Here is a 23,678-nt window from a genome sequence, read left to right as displayed (position 1 = left end):
ACTTTGTGAGGCTGAGGCAGGTGGATCACAAGGTCAGGAGTTCGAGACCAGCTTGGCCAATATGGTGAAACACCTTCTCTACTAAAAACACAAAAATGAGCTGGGCATGGTGATGGGTGCCTGTTGTCCCAGCTGCTCAGGAGGCTGAGGCAGGAAAATCACTTGAGCCCGGGAAGCGGAGGTTACAGTGAGCCAAGATCGTGCCACTACACTTCAGCCTGGGCAACACAGTGAGAGTCTGTCAAAAAATAAAAAAATGAAAAAGAAAAACAAAACAAAAAATTAACACCCAGCCTGGGCAACATGGTGAGACCAGGTCTCTACTAAAAATCCAAAAAATTAGCCAGGCATGGTGGTACGTGCCTGTAGTCTTAGCTATTTGGGAGGCTGAGGTGGGTGGATTGCTTGGGCCCAGGAAACTGAAGCTGTAGTGAGCCATGACCATACCACTGCACTCCAGCCTGGGTGACAGAGCAAGACCCTGTCTCAAAAAAATAAAAAAGAAAAACGAATTAACACCAATCCTTCTCAAATTCTTCCAAAAAAATTGAAGATGAAGGAATTTTTTTTTTTTTTTTTTTTTTTTTTGAGATGGAGTCTCACTCTGTCTCCCAGGCTGGAGTGCAGTGGCACAATCTCGGCTTACTGCAACCTCTGCGTCCTGAATTCAAGCAGTTCTCATGCTTCAGCCTCCTGGGTAGCTGGGACTACAGGCACCTGCCACCATGCCCGGCTACTTGTTGTATTTTCAGTAGAGATGGAGTTTCCCCATGTTGACCAGGCTGATCTTGAACTCCCGACCTCATATCCACCCACCTCGCACTCCCAAAGTGGTGGGATTATAGGCGTGAGCAAAGGAACATTTTCTTATTCATTCTACAAAGCCAGCATTACCCTGATGCTGCAACTGGATAAAGATATCACAAGAAAATTACAGGTCAAAACCCCTTTTTAATATAGACGTGAAAGTCCTCAAGAATATATTAGCAAACCGAATCCAACAGCATAGTAAAAGGATTATTTACCATGGCCAGGTAGGATTTTCTTAGTAATGCAAGAGTGATTTGGCATAAAATCAATAAATGTAATACATGATATTAATAGAACTAAAGAAAAAAAAATGCATGATCATCTCAATTGACACAGAAAAGGCATTTGACAAAATCCAATACCCTTTCATGATTGAAAACTCTCAGAAAGCTAATAGAGGGAAAATACCTCAACATGATAAAAAGTGCTTATGAGAAACCCATAGCTAACATCATGGTCAGTGGTGAAAGACTGAAAATTTTCTCGCTAAGATCAGGAACAACACGAGGTTGCCTGTGCTCTCCACTACTGTTCAATGTTGTACTGAAAGTTCTAGCAAGAGCTAGGTGACAAGAAAAAAACAACATTGTATTTGAAAGGAAGATGTAAAACTATATTTACAGAAAACATGATTCTACATGTAGAAAATCCCAAAGAATCCACCAGGAAATTACTAAAGCTAATAAAATCAGCAAAGTTGCAAGATACAAAGTCAGCACACAAAAATAAGCAGTGTTTCTATATATCAGAAATGAATAGTCTGAAATGAAAACTAACAAAGCAATCCTATTCACATTAGCATCTAAAAGAATTAAATAGGCCTGGAGTCACAACACTTTGAGAAGCTAAGGTAGGTGGATGGCTTGAGCCCAAGAGTTCAAGACCAGCCTGGGCAACATGGTGAGACCACGTCACTACAAAAAATACAAAAATTAGCTGGGTATGATGGTACGCGCCTGTGCCCCAGCTACTTGGGAGGCTGAGGTGGGAGGATCACTTGGGCCTGGAAGGTAGAGGTTGCAGTGAGCCGAGATCATGCCACTGCACTTCAGCAGCCTGGGTGACAGAGTGAGACCCTGCCTCAAAAAAAAAAAAAAAAAAAGGATGAAATATTTAAGAATAAACCTAACCAAGGAATTGAAAGACTTGTACCCTGAAAACTCTAAGATAAAATTAGAGTTTTTTTAGACTCTAATTTTTTAGTGAAAAAATTGTGGGACACCTAGACAAATGGGAAGACAGCCCATGTTTATGGGGAAGAAGATTTAACATTGTTAAGACATCAATATTACCTGTCTTAGTCCTTCTTTATGTTGCTATAAAGGAATAGATGAAGCTGGGTAATTTATAAAGTAAGGAAGTTTATTTGGCTCATGGTTCTGCAGGCTGTGCAAGAAGCATGGTGCCAGCATCTACTTGGCTTCTGGTGAAGGCCTTTGGCTGCTTCCACTCATGGCAGAAAGTGAAGGGGACCTGCATGTGTGGAGAGCACATGGCAAGAGAGAGAAGGGGAAGGTCCTAGGCTCTTTGTTTCACAACCAGCTCTTGTGGGAACTAGTAGAGTAAGAACTCTTTCCCTCTTTCCCCAACAAGGGAGGACATTAATCTACTCATGAGGGATCTGCCGCCATGATCCAGTCACCTCTGATAAGGCCTCCACCTCCAACTTTGGAATCAAATTTTAACCTGAGGTTTGTGGGGGACAAACATCCAAATATAGCACTACCCAAAATGAGTTATGTCTTCAGCACTAATTTCTGTCAATATTCCAACAGTCTTTTTTACAGAAATGGAAGAGCCACATCTCAAATTCGTATGTAATTGCAAGTAGCCCTGAATAGCCAAAACAATTTTTAAAAAGAAGAATAAAATTGGAAGGCTAACATCTCCTGACTTTGAAAGTTGCCACAAAACTGCAATAATTAAAATAGTATAAACTGGGCATGCTAACATGCACCTGTAGTCCCAGCTATTTGGGAAGCTGAGATAGGAGGATTGCATGAACCCAGGAGTTTGAATCCAGCCTGGGCAACATAGTGAGACTTTCATCTCTAAAAAGAAACAAATGAAAACAAAGAAAACAATATAGTACTGGCATAAGAACAGACATATTGACCAATGGAATAGAATAGAGAGCCCAGAAATAAATTCTCACATATGTGACAATTTATTTCTGATAAAGGTGCCGAGACCATTTAATGGAACAAGGATCATCTTTTCAACTAACGGTGCTGGGAGAACTGGATATCCATATATAAAAGAATGAAAGTAGACCCTTAACATTTACCATATAAAAAAAATTAGACTTGGTGCAGTGGCTTATGCCTGTAATCCCAGCACTTTGGGAGGCAGAGACGGGTGGATCACCTGAGGTCAGGAGTTCAAGACCAGCCTGGCCAACATGGTGAAACCCCGTCTCTACTAAAAATACAACAATTAGCTGTGTGTAGTGGCATGCGCCTGTAATCCCAACCACTCAGGAGACTGAGGCAGGAGATTCACTTGGACCTGGGAGGTGGAGGTTGCAATGAGCCGAGATTGCACCACTGCACTCCAGCCTGGGTGGCAGAGCGAGACTCCATCTCAAAAAAAAAAAAAAAAAAATTAGCTCAACATGGATTAAAAACCTAAACTAAAGAGATAAGACTCTTAAAAGAAAATGTAGGGGAAAACTTTCGTGACATTGGATTTGGCCTCATTTTTTTTTTGAGATGGAGTCTTGCTCTGTCGCCCAGGCTGGAGTGCAGTGGCGTGATCTCTGCTCACTGCAAGCTCCGCCTCCCAGGTTCACACCATTCTCCTGCCTCAGCCTCCCGAGTAGCTGGGACTACAGGTGCCTGCCACCACGCCCGGCTAATTTTTTGTATTTTTAGTATAGACGGGGTTTCACCGTGTTAACCAGGATGGTCTCGATCTCCTGACCTCATGATCCACCTGCCTCGGCCTCCCAAAGTGCTGGGATTACAAACGTGAGCCACCGTGCCAGCCTTGGCCTCATTGTTTATGGATATGACACCAAAATCATAGGCAACAGCAAAAAATAGACAAATGTACACGGCTACCTGCTAATGAAAAAAAATAGATAAAGGGACTTCATCAAAATGATGGAAAAAAATGAACATCTGTACATCAAAGGATACTATCAACAAGAAAGGCCACCCACTGAATGGGAGAAATTATTTGCAAATAATATATCTGATAAGGGACTTAAATCTAGAATATATAAAGAACTCTTACAATAACAACAACAAAACCCTTATTTTCTAAAATATGCAAAAGGCCAAACACATTGGCTCATATCTGTTATCCTAGCACTTTGGGAGGCCAAGGAAGGAGGATCGCTTGAGCACAGGAGTTTGAGACCAGACTGGGCAACATGGCAAAACCCTGTCGCTACAAAACAAAACATTAGCTTGGCATGGTGGCATACACCTGTGGTTCCAGCTACTCAGGAGGCTGAGATGGTAGGTCAGGAGGCTGAGATGGTAGGATTGCTTGAGCCCAGGAGTTCAAGGCTGCAGTCAAACATGTTCACACCACTGCACTCCAACCTGGGTGACAGAGGGAGACCCTGTCTTTAAAAAAAAAAGTGTGAAGGACTTCAGTAGACATTTTCCAAAGAAGGTATACAAATGGGCAGTAAGCCCATGGAAAGATGCTCAACATAGTCATTAGAGAAACATAAATTCAAAAAGCCAAAATGAAATACCACTTTATACCCACTAGGATGGTGTTATGAACTGAATTATGTCTCCTTCCTGCCTCCCAAAATTCCTGTGTTGAATTCCTAGCCCCTGATGTGACTGTTTTTGGAGATAGGACTTTTAAGGAGGTGATAAGGTTAAATAAGGTCATAAGGGTAGAGTCCTAATCTGATAGAAGTTGTCTTTATAAGGAGAGGAAGAGACACCAGAAATATCTCTCTTTGTGCCTGTACAGAAGACAAGCCATGTGAAGATACAGCGAGAAGATGGCTATCTGCAAGTCAGAAAGAGAGGCCTCATCAGAAACCAACCCTATTGTCATACTGACCTTAGATTTCTATCCCCTAGAACTGCAAAGAAATAAATTTCTATTGTTTAACCCACCAAGTCTGTGCTATCTTTTTATGGCAGCCTGAGTTAACTAATATAGATATGTATAATTAAAAAAACCTGAAAATAAATGTTTGTGAGGATGTGGAGAAATTAGAACCCACATGCATTGCTGGTGGGAATATAAAATGCCTCAGCTGCTGTAGAAAACAGTTTAGCATTTTCTCAAAATGTTAAAACATAGAATTACCATATGACCCAGCTATACCACTCTTAGTTATATGTCAAAAGTATTGAAAACACATATTGGATGTCCATGTTTGTAGCAGCATTATTCATGATAGCCAAAAAGTGGGAATCTCAACAAAAGACTGGATAAACAAGTATCTAACAACAAATAACTAGATAAATACATACAATGGAATATAAATATTTAGCCACAAAAAGGAATGAAATTTTGATTTATGATGCTGCAGACCACTTTGAGAACCAATGATTTAGATAAATGTTTTAGGAAGATAACTTTGGTGGCAGGATAGAGAAGGGACACTTGGAAAAACAGACTGGATAATTCAAGTGAAAGAAGAGGAAGGTCTAAATTTTAATTTAGGTCTAAATTTGAATTTGAGTGCAGATGAGAAGGAAAAGACAGATTTAGGAGATAGATCAAAAATGGAATTGATTTAGAGAATTGCAGGTTCTGTCTTACTTTTGATGCCTTTAGAGAAAAAAGGAAATTGCAGGTATGTCTTCGACATAATGAAATTATTGCCCATCTTTGTGCCAGATTTTATCCCTAATCTCCATGTATTCAATTTACATCATTAATCTAAATTATTCAAGATAAGTTGAAAATTTCTACAGTACCATAATAATAATAAACTAAACTAAATTAATAATGATTTGGAGGAGGAATGAGCTATTCAGTTACCTGCTTCTACTTACTGTGTTAACTTGAGAGTTTATGACTATGCTTTTTATCAGCTTCTGAATTTACATAAACTGTATTGAACATAAATAGCACTATATGCAGATCTGTATGTCATTAATTTAGGAGAGTTTTAGAGACTACTGTCTTTTCCACTGCTTAGACCCCCAATAATGAAAAAAATAGTACAAATTGGTTCATATACTTGGTTCTTGATTTTTCATTTTGAAGGCTTTTTTCCACTTCCTCAAACAGCACTTCAAATGCTTCACCTTCAGAAGGCGCACCACTAGCAGGAAGTTATGGATGTACTCCTCATTCATTACCAAAGTTCCAGCATCCTTCTCATGAACTTTTGAAGGAAAATGGCTTTACCCAACAAGTGTACCACAAATATCGTCGAAGATGCCTAAGTGGTAAGATGCTTGTCCTTTATCTATCTATTTAAGATATTTAAAATTAAAATATAATTTTAAAAAATTTAATATGTTGTCCTTTAATATCAAGTTAAGATATTCTTTTATTGTTAGACTATAAATAGTTTTACTTTCAGTAAATGTGTTTATATATATTCTTTATTTATGTACTTTATAACTTAGACACATTAGGAAATAAAAATTAACAAACTCGGCCGAGCATGGTAGTTCATGCCTGTAATCTCAGCACTTTGGGAGACCAAGGCAGGGAGATCACTTGAGGTCAGGAGTTTGAGACTGGCCTGGCCAACATAGTGAAACTCCTTCTCTACTAAAAATACAAAAGTTAGCCAGGTGTGATGGCAGGCGACTGTAATCCCAGCTACTCAGGAGGTTGAGGCAGGAGAATTGCTGAGACCTGGGAGGCAGAGGTTGCAGTGAACCGAAATCGTGCCATTGCACTCTAGCCTGGGCGACAGAGTGAGACTCCGTCTCAAAAAAAGAAAAAAAAATTTAATATACTCTTCTTGTTGCTATTGGCAGATATTTATAATTTAAGCAGTGAGTCAGAAAATTGATTTAACATTTGTCAGCTATTTCAGCAGTCCTCAATCCTTTTGGCATCAGCAACCTGTTTCATGGAAGACAATCTTTCCATGGGGGATGGTTTTAGATAAAACTGTTCCACCTCAGATCATCAGGTATTAGATCCTCTTAAGGAGTGGCCAATCTAGATCCCTCACTTGTGCAGTTCACAATAGGGTACCAGTCTGTGGCCGGGGGATGGGAGATCCCCGCTCTATTTAGAAGAAAGCTAAATACACTTTGAGGATTATACTGTTGAGCTTTCTTCATTTTATATATAACATCTGCTCTCTTGTCTTTAAAAAGTATGTTTAATAAAATAATATTTTTTTTAACTTTTTCAGAGAGAAAACGCTTGGGAATTGGTCAGTCCCAAGAAATGAATACCCTCTTTCGTTTCTGGTCCTTTTTCCTCAGAGATCATTTCAATAAAAAAATGTATGAGGAATTTAGACAACTTGCTTGGGAAGATGCAAAAGAAAATTACAGGTCAGATATTTTCTTTTACACTTTGAGGGAGTTTTAATTTTTTCTTTTTCTTTTTTTCTTTCCCCAGGTAGATCCAATAGAGGGAGTTTTTAGAAAATAATTTTAAAAACTAGTACTGAAGTAACCTGATTTTGAACTGTGAAAGTAGCACAATATAACTAGAGGGAGGGCTGTATTAGTTTTCTATTTCTGCATTGCAAATTACCCCAAAACTCCATAGGTTAAAACAATAAACATTTGCTAGTTCACAGCTTCAAAGAGTTGAGACTCCAGGAACCGCTTAGCTGGGTGGTTCTGGCTCATGGTTTCTCATGAGCTTGCAGCCAAGATGTTGAAGGCAGCTGCAGTGTCTGAAGACTTGGCCTGGGCTGGAGGTTCTTTTTCAAGTTCATTCACATGGCTGTTGGCAGGAGGCTTCAGTTCCTTGCCACATTGACCTTCCCTAGGGCATTTTACAATATGGTTTTACCCTGAGTGAGTAGAGCTTCCAAAATGGAAGCCTCAGTATTTTATGGAAGTGGCATACCATTATTTCTGCCATGTTGTATTGTTGATACAGACCAGGCCTGGCACAGTATGGGAGAGTACTACACAAGGTTGTTAATACCAAGAGATGGGATCATTAGGAACCATCTTAGAGGCTGGCACAAGGGCTGAATGAAATTACAAAACTTTTCTCTCCCATGCTGCCACCATTACAGACTTCCCTTGCATGTACAGATACATACCCCAATTGATATATTCTTAGAGCCAACCCAGTTCTTAAGATTCTTTAAGAAAAAAAAAAGCAAGGCCTCTCACAATACGTCCCTTGACTCACCTTGTCTAATTTTTTCCCCACTAGTCCTCTAGTACTCTGGGCAACAGTGGTACTGATACATATTCTTCAAATGAACCAAGCTCTCTAGCCTCTGGACATCTGTGCATGTTCTTAACTTTGCTTCTACTTCTCTTCATCCTCACTGTGCTTTTCTAAATCCTATTCTTTTTATCCCAGCTTAGACCTTGCTTTCTTCAGAAATGTTCACGGAAAGTCTTGAGAGTGCCTGTAGGGCTGAGTGAGGGCAGACCAAGAGGGTAAGAAGGAACATGGCGTGGACTCAAGAAGGCTATTTATTCATGGGCAAAAGGAGAAAGGGACAAGACATGGAGAGAAGGGAAAAAGATGATTTTTCATTCAATCATATTTACCTAAATTTACCCTTCTTTAAGTTCTGAACATGGATTCCTCTTATAAATCTCAAATAAGAATATATTGTTTATCAGATATTGTGATCTTTGAGAAGAATGCAAGGTGCTACAAATAAATTTTTCTGATTAAAAACACAAAAATTTCTTTGTATTGACTTATGTAAAAACAAAGCCTGTTTAATTTTTATCTGTTATCTATATCAGGAACAGCAGATCCATGGCATGTTTAGCTCTTTTTCCTCTATTACTGATATCTCTAATCAATCCCTGTTATGTTTTATGTTCTTTCTTACCACACTTTTCAGATTTATACTCTTCCTTGTGACTTTAAATAGCTACTGCCAGTTTACCAGAGTTGACATAAAAGGCAAAATTTGCCATTCCTGATCTCATTGTTCTTTTTCAAACTGTGGTTTGCTACCTATTCGTCAATCATAAAATCAATTTAGTGGTTCTAACGTGCTTTAAAAAATGCAGTAGAAAATACCAGACTGCACTGAGCATAGTAATTCATACATACAAATTTAATTCATACCCACATACATACAAATTTAAGAACTGTTTTGTAAAACATACATATTTTTATGTACACACATATAGAGATGTACATGTTGATTTAGTTATAAGGTAAAATATTTTTTATAGTATTGGACCTAGTCAGAAAAGTTTGAAAGCCATTGTTTTAATTGATCTCAGCATATTTTGCTATTTATGCAATTTCTGTTTGTTCCTTAAGACTTTCTAATAACTTCTCTGATTCCATTTCCACCCAAGTCTAGGTTGGGAGTTCTTCTTCTGTGTTTCTATACACATAACTCTGCCTATGTTTCTAATACCTTTGTAACATAGTTTCCTACCTTTGGTTCTGTTTCTGCAGTATTTACCACTCGACTGTATTAGCTACTTCTTAGGAAGTAGTGGTTAAGCACCTGAAGTCCTTGAAATCAGGACTATGTTTGAGTCCCAGCCATTAATTTACAGGTGACAGATTGTAATCCCACCAGGCTTTATGTTCTTTATAAAAAGTAGGTTAAGCCAGGCATGGTGGCTCACACCTGTAATCCTTGCACTTTGGGAGGCCGAGGCAGGCAGATCACTGAGGCCAGGAGTTTGAGACTAGCCTGGCCAACATGGCAAAACCTCATCTCTTCTAAAAATAGAAAAATTAGATTGGCATGGTGGCCTGCGCTTATAGCTACTTGGGAGGCTGAAACATGAGAACTGCTTGAGCCTGGGAGGAGGAGATTGCAGTGAGGAGGTTGCGCTACTGCACTTGAGTCTGGGTGACAGAGCAAGACCCTATCTCAACAAAAAAAAAAGGTTAAATTATGATACATACTCTCTCACAGGATTATTGTGAAGGTTACACTAGGCATTTAAAGGGCTTAACACATTAACTTATGTATAGTAAGTGCTTGATAGATGATTCCCTCCCTCCCTCCTTCCCTTCCTCCTCTCCTCTCCTCTCCTTTCTTTTTTTTTTTTTTTTTTTTTTTTTTTTTTTTTTGAGACGGAGTCTAGCTCTGTTGCCCAGGCTGGAGTGCAGTGGCCGGATCTCAGCTCACTGCAAGCCCCGCCTCCCGGGTTCACGCCATTCTCCGGCCTCAGCCTCCCGAGTAGCTGGGACTACAGGCGCCCGCCACCTCGCCCGGCTATTTTTTTTGTATTTCTTAGTAGAGACGGGGTTTCACCGTGTTAGCCAGGATGGTCTCGATCTCCTGACCTCGTGATCCGCCCATCTCGGCCTCCCAAAGTGCTGGGATTACAGGCTTGAGCCACCGCGCCCGGCCTCACTGCAACCTCTGCCTCCTGGGTTCAGGCGATTCTTCTGACTCAGCCTCCCAAGTAGCTGGGATCACAGGTGCCCACCACCCCACCAGGCTAATGTTTGTATTTTCAGTAGAAATGGGGTTTTACCATATTGGCCAGGCTGGTCTTGAACACCTGACCTCAAGTGATCCACCCACCTCGGCCTCCCAAAGTGCTAGGATTACAGGCATGAGCCACGGTGGCTGGCCAGATGATTATTGTTATTAGGGAATTGTTACTAATTCTGTCCATTGGTTGAAAGTAGTAATAATGTGATTTCAGGAAGGAGGGGGAGAGCTAACATTTCTTACATGTCTTCAATGTGCTAGCTCTGGTCTAGAAGGTTTACAAATACCTATTTTTGAAAAATAGGATCTAATTGACTCAATTTTCAGTGATATAATTACAAGCCCATGATTCAAATAGAGTTCCTTCTGGTTCTAAGCCTCTAGGTCTTCCACTCCTCTGAGCTGTCTTGAAGTAAGTGGTAAATGAGTAAATGACAACTGAGAGTGCTAATCATTTGCCTCGGTCCTTCACTCCAGCAGTTATGCTGCATGTTTGGGTTGTGTTATTAATGTCATACTTTTGGTCTTTGGAATAGTTTGCTAAGAAATAAGAGTAAAAATCCAAATATTGCCTATTCAATATAAATGTTGTATTGAGTATTAATCCTTTATCAATAATCTAAGAATTTCTGTATTCCTCTGAAATATGATTTACTTGATAAAAACCAAAAACTTACTTCTCCAGAAATAAAGAGAGATACCTAGGCTTCACCTCAAAGATTCTGATTTTGGGTACAAAAAATAAAAATGATTGGAAAGAATGAATAAGACCTACTCTTTGATAGCATAATAGGGTGACTATAGTCACTGGTAGCTTAATTGTGCATTTTAAAATGGCTGAAAGAAGCCGGGCATGGTGGCTCATGCTTGTAATCCCAGCACTCTGGGAGGCCGAGGTGGGTGGATCACGTGACATCAGGAGTTGAAGACCAGCCTGGCCAACATGGTGAAACCCTGTTTCTACTAAAAATCAAAAATTAGCTAGACATTGTGGCAGGCCCCTGTAATCCCAGCTACTCGGGAGGCTGAGGCAGGAGAATTGCTTGAACCCAGGAGGTAGAGGTTGCAGTGAGCCGAGACTGCACCACTGCACTCCAGCGTGAGCAACAAGAGCAAAACTCTGTCTCAAAAGAATAAATAAATAAATAAAATTTAAAAAATGAATAAATAAAGTGGCTTAAAGAGTGTCATTGAATTGTTTGTAACTCAAAGGATAAATACTTGAGGGGGTGGATACTCCATTCCCCATGACAGGCTTATCTCACATTGCATGCCTGTATCAAAACATGTCATGTGCCCCATACATATATGCACCCACTGTGTACCCACAAAAATTTTTAAAATTAAAAAAAAAAGATCCTGATTCCATCGGTTTGGAGCAGAGCCTGGGTATCAGTATTTTTTAAAAGCTCCCCAGATGATTATAATATGTAGCTAAGACTGAGAACAACTGATGTTGGTATAGTATGATCCCGTAAGAGGAACATCAAAGCAAGTTTGTCATTGTGAACTGTGGCTCCTTTAGTCTTTGATCTCCTTAGACTTCAGTCATGCAAGCTCAACCAGTAGCATCACTTAAGGCTATGGGCGCCAAGGGCTCAGGTTAGTGTTTAAGTGTGTAGTTGGCAGTCCTGCATTTCTCTTGTTGGCTTGCCAGACCATCACTCTTCGTCTTGTAAATAAGCTGGTTACAAAAGAGACACACAATCACACACCCTGCTTCCTGTGACTGACAGCCTGTTAACATTATGTTAGCAGAATGGAGAGGTTGAAGCCTTTCTGCTGAGGTACCCAGAAAGACTTAGGATTCTAACTTAGGAGTGTTTTAATTGTGGTATCTTTTAGTGGAGTCAGCTAGACAAGGTCTTTTTGTTGCCATCTTACAGCATTGTTTCACTTCCATGGGTTCTGCTCATCACCTGTGGTTGAAGGTTGTAGTGATTTTAGCTCTATTAGCAATGTATCTACTATTAATTGTACTTTATAATGAAAGCAGGGAGGCTCTCTTAACCATTTAATTATGTTTGTACCATTATAGTTGAATGGGACAACCACCTAGGATCTAGGGAACAGCTCTATGGTCTTTATCTTCCTAGAGTAAAGCTTACATTCAAGAGTATTTATTTAATACTGTGTACAAACACACCATTATACATTTTGGTTTGGGGAAAATCTGACACATCCCCAATTTATCACTAAATCTTTTGGCCAGTTCTTCAGAAACACCAGGGAGAGATACTGTGTGCATCCAAAGAGGTCCTACTGAACTGTCCAAGGGCTGCCTCTCATGCAGCAGGTTCTCTGTATACCTTCATGATGTGCTATGGCTGAGTCAACAAAAATAGCAAAGCCAGCTATGGATTACTAATTACCAGTTCAGTTAAAAATCTGCATACTGGCTGGGCGCAGTGACTCACACCTGTAATCCCAGCACTTTGGGAGGCTGAGGCGGGTGGATCACCTGAGGTCAGGAGTTTCAGACCAGCCTGGCCAACATGGTAAAACCCCTTTTCTACTAAAAATACAAAAAATTAGCTGGGTACGGTGGTGGTCACCTGTAATCCCAGCTACTCAGGAGGCTGAGGCAGGAGAATAGCTTGAACCAGGGAGGCAGAGGTTGCAGTAAGCTGAGGTCGCACCATTGTACTCCAACCTGGACAGTAAGAGTGAGACTCAGTCTCAAAAAAATTTAAAAATCTGAATGCTAAGATGTTATTTTTCATTTAGGATTACTTGTGCCATGTTTGCTTATATTGATGTTACTACTATAGAGAGATTGTATTTTATTTTAAACCTTTTATTTTCTCTTTATAGGTATGGGTTAGAATGTCTGTTCAGGTTTTATAGTTATGGACTGGAAAAAAAATTCAGGCAAGAAATTTTTCAGGATTTCCAAGAAGAAACCAAAAAAGACTACGAATCTGGTAACAATAACATCAGAAAATTTATACTCTAATTGGAAATTGTAAACCTGAGTCTGTCAGTAAATAGGGAGGGAATTCATAGTTTTTTTCTTCAAGGCAAACCATTTAAGATCTTCATGCTATTATTATGTTTCTTGATGAAGGATGGGGCACCAGGTAGTAAGAAGGCCCTTCCTGGGAGGTGTTGGAAAGTAACTACTCTCAAGTCTTTCTTTTATGGAGGTATATTTTGTCATTATCCCTTTGACAAACATGGCTACTCACTGATGTTTCATTACATGAAAATTCTATGCAACATCGGCAGGTAAGCTTGGAAAGGCAGAAATAGCACAGTGGTTAAGAGTGCAGGCTCTGGGCCAGATTGCTAGGTCCAAATTCCCTTGCCACTATTTAGAATCTTTGTGACGGTGGGTAAATTGCCTATCCTTGCTATCCTCAGTTTTCTCATCTGTAACATATATGAGAACATCCATCTTTTGGGTTGTATATGGGTCAAATTAGTTTGATGCAAAATAAAGCACTTAATACTTGTTACATAGCAAATGCTCAATAAATACTAGCTGCCATTATTGCTTAATTCATTACATGTCTTATTCTCAAGATCTACAGTAAGCATATATTGGAAGATAAATTGTTTATTGCTGATAGGATTATATTTAATGTGAATCATTTTTAAAATTTTATATAATTTATAATGTATATTCTTCTTCGTTATTAGGTCAGCTGTATGGACTAGAAAAGTTTTGGGCTTATTTGAAATATTCACAATCTACGACACAGTCTGTTGACCCCAAACTTCAGGAATACCTCTGTAGTTTTAAGAGGTTAGAAGACTTCCGTGTTGATGTAAGTTTTAAGTCGTTTCCTCTATTCTTTTTATTCTCCATATATTTCAATCTCTTCTCAGTGACTTTTTAAGCTTTAATTTTGTAATTTTTATTTTTTAACTTTTTAGTTTCAAAATTAAACTTTGAAATAGATACAAAAATAGTTCAGAGAATTCCCATATACTCTGTTCACTCAGATTTCCCAAATGTTAACATCTTGCATAACCACAGTGCAATTGTTAATTCAATTTAATTTTCATATGCTTCTATAATTAAACATTTTCTAGATGTATTAATTTTTATCTGATATGCTAATTTGTCACTAGCAATGTGAAAACTTTTCACTTTTTAATGATCTTTTATCCGTATACTTTCTGTAACATGTGCTGATATGGATTTAGGGTACCTGCATAATAAAATTAAGGAGAGAATGTTGTGTGCATGTGTGCAAGCACAAGAGTGGTGTCTTTTAGTTGAGTCAGCTAGACAAGGTCCTTTTGCTGCCATCTTATGACGATGTCCACTCTCATGGGTTCTTCTCATCACCTTTGGTTGAAGGTTGAACTTATATAGGCTTTATCAATTCGATTTCAAAAGGAAAAGAGAAGCATTAAAAAATGTCAAGAATCTAAGAAGATAAAGGAAAAGGAGGAAGAAGATAAATAAAAAATTAAGGAGAAAGGCTGGGCATGGTAACTCACACCTGTAATTCCAGCACTTTGGGAGGCTGAGGCGGGTGGATCACCTGATGCCAGTAGTTCAAGACCAGCCTGGTCAACATGGCAAAACCCTGTCTCTACTAAAAATACAAAAATTAACTGGGTGTGATGGTGCACGTGTGTAATCCCTGCTACTCGGGAGGCTGAGGCACAAGAATTGCTTGAACCTGGGAGGCGGAGGTTGCAGTGAGCCGAGATTGTGCCACTGCACTCCAACCTAGTCAACAGAATGAGACTCTGTCTAAAAAAAAAAAAAAAGAGGAAGAAGAAAAATTTTAAATTTAGAAAAGAAGTCAAAGGAAGGCTAGGTTCATCATCTCTGCTTTGTGTTGTAATTTGTCTTGCAGTTTTGTGTAAATGGACTTGATGACCCAGGAATAGGGTTAATAAAAGTGCCTGTCTCTTGAATTAAGAGCTATTTTTCTAGAGTGGTCTAACCAGTTCTATCACAAAGACATCCTTGCTCTATACTTGAGACTCTTGTCCCATCTGAACATAAGCCAAGAATTCAGGCCTCCTCCTTTAAGTACAATGGAGGATTGGATAAGGAGGTTACTATCTTAATTTATCTCCACATAAAAATACTATTTCATTGGTGTCCAGTTCTGGGCTCCCAAATCTTGGTAACTGGAAAGGCCTAAAAAACTGACTTTTTTTGAATGCAGGATCCCTTTTCACTGGGTACTTAAACGTTTGAAGATGTTTAAATTTGGTACCATCAATAATACTCTCCAGTCTCCTTATCATAGGAATTCTAGATAAACCTTCAAACTTGCTAACGATAATTTAACTTGGCATCTTTTTTATTCCTCTACTGCTTTCATTTATCTGTTAAACATTTTCACTTAAGCAAGCCTGGAATAGGAGTTTAGGATTGAGAAAGAGACTGGAGATACAAATCTTTTACAGCTGACGAAATTGAATAAAGAAGGCAAATTGCCTCGCTGAAACATTTTCTTGGAGGCAAGGAACCCAGCCTTATACTTGTGCCCTATCAGATAGCTCAAGCCTAAAACATGAGAGAAGCTTAATAAACACATGTTGAGGCCGGGCATGGTGGCTCACGCCTGTAATCCCAGCACTTTGGGAGGCCGAGGCGGGTGGATCACCGGAGCTCAGGAGTTTGAGATCACCCAGGGCAACATGGTGAAACCCCGTCTCTACTAAAAATACAAAAAAATTAACCGGGTGTGGTGGCGAGCGCCTCTAGTCCCAGCTACCTGGGAGGCTGAGGCAGGAGAATCGCTTGAGCCCCAAAGGCGAAGGTTGCAGTGAGCCGAGATCACGCCACTGCACATCAGCTTAGGCTACAGAGTGAGACTCCGTCTCAAAAAAAAAAAAAAAAAAAAAAGACACAAAACAAACAAACAAAAAAACACTCGGGCTACAGAGTGAGACTAGGTCTCAAAAAACAAAACAAAAACCAAAACCACAAACATATGTTGAGTAAAAGAATGAGCAAATACTAGTAGGCTGATTTAGTTAGGAAGGAAATTTAAGTTTAGTATCTTAAGTTGCTGTTACGTTTTTGTTATACTAATAAAATCTGTGAGGCGGGTGCACGGTGTGAACCCGGGAGGCGGAGGTTGCAGTGAGCGGAGATCGCGCCACTGCACTCCAGCCTGGGCGACAGAGCGAGACTCCGTCAAAAAAAAAAATCTACTGAAGTGTCCATTTAACTTACTTTTTTGGGGGGAAAAGTCTAGCCTTAGGTTCTGAAGGGAGGAAAAACAGTAAAATTGTCAACGGTGTTGTCTTTCATCATTTGCAGCCCCCTATTAGTGAGGAATTTGGAAGAAAAAGACATTCATCTACTTCTGGTGAGGAGAGTAATCGTCATAGACTTCCACCTAATTCCTCTACAAAGCCACCAAATGCTGCTAAACCTACATCTACCAGTCAGCTTCAGGTCCCAATAAACGATCCCAGAAGGAATACTTCACCGGAGTCCAGTGACAATTCACATTAAACAGTGCTGCCTGTGGCCTGTGGTCTCAAGAAATGGTGAAATGCCTGAGAAATAGACTCTTACGGAAGTTCTTTGTCCTTGAAGTCAACGTTTACATCAGTATTTATTTAGGGAAAATCTTCTGATGTTTAATTGTGATAATCAGAAAGAAGAAAAAGAAAGAAAAGTGGTAGCATTTTTTCTAACAAGATAAATTCTAAAAATGTTTTCCCTGATTTCACAAACAAGGATAGTCTTGGTGACCTTTTACAGAGATCCTCTAGTAATGTATTTTGATCTCAGATTTCTTTTTCAAAGCCATGGTTTTACAAAAACAGCATTCCTTAAATATATTTAAAAAACAATACAAGGAATGCCTAACATTTCAGCTCATACTTCTTAAAGAAGATATAGTATGTTGTATTCTTCTATTCTATAGAGCTTTCTTAAAGAATCCACAATCCAATTACCCCACTGTCAATTCATATTTGAACTTACCAAAAACAAAGGAGGATTACGTATATACTTTTTAAATTCAAAAAAGAATATGAAATTATACATTTAGTATTTCTTTGAGACATATAGTTTAAAGAAAACTTTTTTTTTAAACAAAAGTAGGAATATATAGCAAGATTATAGTTACAGTGAGTATATGCACTTTTGATGCTAGGTTTTGCTTTTCTCCCCCCAGTCATATCTCATGATTTCCACAGTTGTATTGGTGTGGAGTTTTCTGAATTGGCATAAGCTGATTACATATTAGAGGTTTATTTTTATGATTCTATATAAACGTGCACAAGTAATTTAAAACCTACATTGGGGTTGGTTGGAATATTGTCCTGAACTAATTAAATCTTGCACTGTTTTGAATGCATCTGCTATTTACACATCTGCAAGTGGGTAGGTCATAAGGAGTCAGATTATCTTTAATTTAAAATGAATACTTAGTTTTACCTTTTTATTTTTTGTTTAATTTTGTTTTGTCTTTATAAATGTTTTCAAGAGTTATAGCAAATTGATTTCTAATTTTTGTTGCTATTACAACTGATGTAAATGATAGTTTCAGTTTTTGTGAGATTAAAAAAATAAAGCACTTATTCTGAATTTTTTGAATTTTGAATTATTTTTATTTAGAATATAGTTGAAAAGCTGTAATATTCAGTTTTGCTGGTAAAAGACCATTAATTTTTGTGAATGAAGTTTCAATTATAAACTTACATCCACTTTTATTGAGCACTACTTAATTTACAGATATTTTGTTGTACTGGCAAAAGCAAGTGGTTTCATTATGCTAGATTAATTTGTATTTTCTTTTTGAGCAGATTGGATGTCTTGTTCTTATAAATTATAATATTGAAATGAGTATAATCTTTGGATGGATGGGCTGTTAATTTGTAAATAGGTTTTCAGTAAGTTATTTCTCATAAGTAATAATTGGCAATTTTATAATATTTACTGTTTGGAGGGTCATTTTGATGCTTTAAATTGCTGAAATACTCAAATTTGAATATTCAGAAAATAAATTTATTTAGATATATTGTAAAGAGACTGCAAAACAAGCAATGGGTTAGAATAATAGATCTTCAAGTCTTTTCTTAAATGGGATATGTAGTTCCAGCTTTTCAGTGAGAAATTTCCAAACCATGCTTATTAGCTTTAAATGGTCTCTTGAAATGATCTATAAATTTTTCTCAGTGTCCTTTTTGTGTTGAACACACACATCTGAAACCTGTATTTAACCAGATATTTCTACTCAACTGAATATACAAGTGTAAATTTGATTGGAAAATTGTATATTATAAATGAAAATATAATAATCAAGAGTTTTGTGGTTTGTTTTAATTAGTAGTTTTATCATATTTTTATTATAAAAGTAATACATGTACGTTGGGAAATTTAGAAAAGCACAAAGAAGAAAATAAAGTACTTGTTATAAAAAGAAGAAAAACCAAAATTGGTATCAGGCTATATATAATGTTATAACCTGCTTTTTTCACTTAATGGAGTTGAACGTTTTCTGATGTCATTAATATTTCTCATTACTTTTTTTTTTTTAATTGTAGAGACGGGGTTTCACCATGTTGACCAGGCTGATCTTGAACTCCTGGTCTCAGGTGATCCACCTTCCTCGGCCTCCTAAAGTGCTTGAATTACGGGCATGAGCCACTGTGCCTGGCCAGTGATGTCATTAATATTTCTATTTCATGGCTTTTACTAGTTACATAGTATTCCAGCATGTGAATATACCAGAGTTTACTTAGCTAACTGCTGACTGTTGAACTTTGACTGTGGCTAGGTTTTGGCTGTTACAAACAACAATTAATAGGCCGGGCATGGTGGCTCACGCCTGTAATCCCAGCACTTTGGGAGACTGAGGCGGGTGGATCACTTGAGGTCAGGAGTGTGAGACCAGCCTGGCCAACATGATGAAACCCCATCTCTACTAAAAATACAAAAAGCTAGCCCGGCGTGGTGGCGCATGTCTGTAATAGCAGCTATTCGGGAGGCTGAGACAGGAGAGGAGAATCACTGGAACCCAAGAGGCAGAGGTTGCAGTGAACCGAGTCCACACCATTATTACACTCCAGCCTGGGCAACAGAGTGAGACTCCATCTCAAAAAAAACAAAATAAAAGAAAAACAAACAACAATGAATAGTATCCTTACAGATAAATCTTTGTGTATAAAAGAGTTACTGTCAAGAACTCCTAGAAGTTGGAATTCTAAGTAAAAACATGTCTCCATTTAAGACCCTCTAGGAAGGCTGCACAGTTTACGCTTTCATCAACGACATCTGCTTCCCTACATCCTTATCAACACCAATTATGATAAATCTTTCTCTTTAGACTGATAAGCAAAAAGTCATTTAAATCTCTCTCTTTTTTTTTTTTGAGACGGAGCTTTGCTCTTGTTGCCCGGGCTGGAGTGCAATGACGCGATCTTGGCTCACTGCAACTTCTGCCTTCCAGATCCAAGTGATTCTCCTGCCTCAGCCTCCCGAGTAGCTGCATGGAATGCACCACTATGCCCAGCTAATTTTGTGTTTTTAGTAGAGACGGGGTTTCACCATGTTGGCTAGGCTGGTCTCGAACTCCTGACCTCAGGTGATTCACCTTGTCTTCCCAAAGTGCTGGGATTACAGGCGTGAGCCACTGCGCCTGGCCACTAAATCTCATTATTAATGTCACCATTTTAATCAGGTCACTAATAAGTGATAATTTTTATTGCTTATTAACCATATTGTTTGTAGATTGCTTGAAAATACCCCTTATGTTTTCCTTTTGGAGTGATTATCTCTTTCTGATAAATTTATGGAGCATTATTACTTACCAAGAATATTAACCCTTTGCTTTCTAATTTTACTTACGTATGTTTGACATGGCATGTACTTTTTTGGGTAAAATTTTTAAAAACTATACCCCTTAAAGAAATTCTGAATGTAAAGCTCAAGCAAATAAAAGCACTACTATTTAATGAAAAGACAATCATTGGCTATAAATCTAAATGGTCCTACCCAAAATTTATGAAAGTCCCTACAGAACTTAGAGCTTCCTTTTTTATGATTTTGCACAATTTTCAATGTCATAAAAAAGGCAATGCTAAAAATGTTATTCAAACTCCTTGTCCTCCTTTTAAGAGACTAGTTGAAGCTGTCTTTGACATTCTCTACACTAAAGGAATTAGGAAGAGAGTTATGTTTTTAAAGTGGTATTATTTTAGTTTTAAAATACATATATTTTTTGTTTTTATTTTTTTGAGACGGAGTTTTGCTCTTGTCGCCCAGGCTGGAGTGCAATGGCACGATCTTGGCTCACTGTAACCTCTGTCTCCCAGGTTCAAGCGATTATCCTGCCTCAGCCTCCTGAGTAGCTGGGATTACAGGCATGTGCCACCATGCCTGGCTAATTTCGTATTTTTAATAGAGATGGGGTTTCTCCATGTTGGTCAGGGTGGTCTCAAACTCCCGACCCCAGGTGATCCACCCACCTCGGCCTCCCAAAGTGCTGGGATTACAGGCGTGAGCCACTGTGCCTGGCTAGATTTTATTTTTTAAACTTACGTTAGTTTGGAACTCCACTCTGGCATTCTGTCATGCTTTTTGCCATTTTAGAAAGTAGTGTCACCACTTTCCTTTGTGTGCTTAATCTTTTCCTTCAACTAATTTCTTGGCTTTTATGAAACTGCTTATTATTTTTATTTTATTCTTGCATAGGAGGCTGATCCAACAGAATAATATCTAATTATAGCACCATGAGATGGCAGAACGGAATGTCATATCTGTAGACTTTTGACAGGAAAGTGAGTATGTGTGTGTTTTTGAGACCTCTTACTCCATCTTGTGGTGATATAATTATATCAATTACTCTTGCATTCCTGATAGTCATATGTGTGTCTCACAACCCATTACGTGGTTAGGCATTGCCCTGGTTATTATTAAATTTGCATTAGTTATTTGGTTATGAGTAAATATATATGATAACATTAAGACTTGTGTATAATTAAAAATGGAAATCCTATTGCTTTGGTATTTTGTCCTTTCACTTAAGAGTTTGAAGTACTTCATTAGCATTATTTTTTTTATTAACTCTCTTGAGATGTGAACAAAGCAAGCAGATTTTAAGGTATATCTCCTGGCTAACCTAAGCCATGTAGTTAAGTCACAGAGCAAGTTAATGAATGGATCCTGCCTAAAACTTGAGAAACTTAAAACTAGATGTTACTCTTGTAACTAGAACAAAGTGTTATCACACAACTAGTTGAATGGCTGAGCTAGGGTTTGAACTCCAGTAATCTGGCTTCAGAGCCTAGGCTCTTCATCTTAACCAGATTGTTCTTTAACAGCGTGAAATAGAACACAGAACCGCTGACTTTCGAACTCAACTGTAATGATTCTTAAGTATTATAAATCAAGATTGGATTGTTGTGGTTAAGACTGCATTTTTTTTATGATAGGCATCCTCTGCGTTAATGGAGGGTCTAATGGAATATTTAAAAACATACATTATGTGATAAATGATTTACAATATATGGTAAATCTTTTGGGAGGAAATTATGATTAGGAAACAATATCATCCATGTGTTTAAATGTTTTCCTAGAATTAGATAAGGTAAAATACAAATGAAACTGAGCATTTTATTTAGAATTTGCTTAGAAATTTTGCATTAATTTATTTAGGGTTATTATTGACAACTGAAGATTCTGAACTGTTCGACTTGAAGGAAATATCCCACAAGGTTAATTAATAGGAATCACTTCTGACTTTACACTCTGTGCCAGTTTTCTGAGTTCTTTACAATAAGCCTGTTTTTTTCCTTGCAAATTAAGAAATAATGTGGTTAATAGAATGGTTTCTAACAATATACTACACATATTAGCTTCAATAAATTCTAGAAACCAGAATGTGCTGCTATTGTTTTGTGTTTTTTCCAGATAGTATTCCAAGTCTACAAAATTGAGTACCTTTCTCCATGTGTTTTAAGATTCATTAGACTTTCATTGTAACACAAACGTTATCACAGTACTGTAATGCTTAATGTTAACATTTTTTGGTTTCCAGTTGAATGCCTTTAAGTATAATCTGAGGTGAGACTTATTTTAATGAGTCAATGGATTGACTTTAAGGGAAGTGGTCTGTGAGAGCCAAAATTTAGTTAACTGCTGCTCTAGAGACAGCTTATTTGTTAGAAACATGAGTTGAATCTTGGCCCCTCTCACTAAGTTACAGCCCTTTATCTACAAAATTACACTTACCTCATAGGGTCCTGAAGAATAAATGCACAGCATGTAACACAGTACCTGGTGGTACAGTAAACACTTAGTAAACATGAGCTATCATTAGGGCTAAGCGCTGGACAAATTATCTCCAGGTATTGCAAGGTATTTTCTTCAGTGGGCTGTGAATATAATTTTGAATTTTCATGGGAAATTAATCTACTTAAAACATTGTAATTAGTAAGGAAAAGTCTGATTCTAATTGTTTCATTGTCCTAACATAGTGATTTATGAACGCTTTTCTGCCCTTGTGGTGGTTCACTTACCTCCATGTGAGAAGTAGTAGAGTTGCTTAGATGCCATTATTTCTACTGACCTTGAACAAGTGACAAGAGCATGATTTCCATGAAGCAGTCACCATGAATCTGAAATCACACCTTCAGTTTTAGTTCTTTCGCTTTGTTTTTTAACAATTTTGCTTTTTATGTTTTCCCAGAATCACCATGGTCGATTACTTCTGCTCATCTCAACATCTCGTTCCTAAGCAGGATATGAGAACTTGCCTTCCCGTGACCTCTCCTGGGCTCAGTGACACTCCAGTCACTGCCCCACCCCCCACCAATACCACTTCCAAGTTTGACTTGCATCTTACAAACCATATTTCTGTTTACTTTTTTTCTGCTCTGGGACATTTTTAATAACTTTTAGATAACAACTTTAACAAAAATTTATCTCCCACCAAGAGAAGTTATCTTTATTCCCAAGAAGGGGAATAACTTGCTCTTTAAGTCAGTTTTATTACAGGTATATTTGTACCAGCTTTTTCCTCTACTTGTATTAAGACCTGTCTCCAGTAGACATTCCGATTGAGGATTGTGGAAATAGCAAATGACATTGGTGTCTGCCCACCACTGAAGGCAAAAAGCTGGTTTATCTAGGCCACAGGCAGAGCCCGCAGGGGAGGCAGGTAACATCTTGGACCACCAGATTATTTTGATCTTCAGCCAGCTTTATTGTTGTTCTGCGTTTTAATAAACAATACATTTTTATTTTATTTTATTTTATTTTTTTGAGGCAGAGTCTCACTGTTTCACCCAGGCTGGAGCACAGTGGTGAGATCTCGGCTCACTGCAACCTCCACCTCCAAGGTTCAAACAACTCCCGTGCCTCAGCCTCCCGAGTAGCTGGGACTACAGACACACACCACCACGCCCGGCT

At 38.3% G+C, this 23,678-nt stretch overlaps 1 protein-coding gene across 6 annotated transcripts in view; it reads left to right on the top strand.

Annotated features, from left to right (window-relative positions):
* The window catches only part of LARP1B (La ribonucleoprotein 1B), a 156,657-nt gene extending 137,265 nt beyond the window's left edge, over window positions 1-19,392 (top strand). For 5 of the 6 annotated variants that reach the window (XM_050791526.1, XM_050791524.1, XM_050791523.1 and 2 more), the window contains exons 15-19: window positions 6,004-6,188; window positions 7,118-7,262; window positions 13,145-13,254; window positions 13,973-14,100; window positions 16,572-19,392. In XM_050791526.1, coding sequence (XP_050647483.1) covers window positions 6,004-6,188; window positions 7,118-7,262; window positions 13,145-13,254; window positions 13,973-14,100; window positions 16,572-16,769 — 766 coding nt within the window. In that variant the 3' untranslated portion in view covers window positions 16,770-19,392. The remainder of the gene's footprint in view (window positions 1-6,003; window positions 6,189-7,117; window positions 7,263-13,144; window positions 13,255-13,972; window positions 14,101-16,571) is intronic. The other variant, XM_050791522.1, reaches the window with a different exon arrangement.
* Window positions 19,393-23,678: the final 4,286 nt, after the last annotated feature.

Source organism: Macaca thibetana, chromosome 5 (assembly GCF_024542745.1).
Source record: "Macaca thibetana thibetana isolate TM-01 chromosome 5, ASM2454274v1, whole genome shotgun sequence".
In the NCBI taxonomy this organism is placed as follows: Eukaryota; Metazoa; Chordata; class Mammalia; order Primates; family Cercopithecidae; genus Macaca; species Macaca thibetana.
The sequence above is the reverse complement of the archived record's forward strand: the minus strand, read 5'-3'. Positions and strand labels throughout refer to the sequence as shown.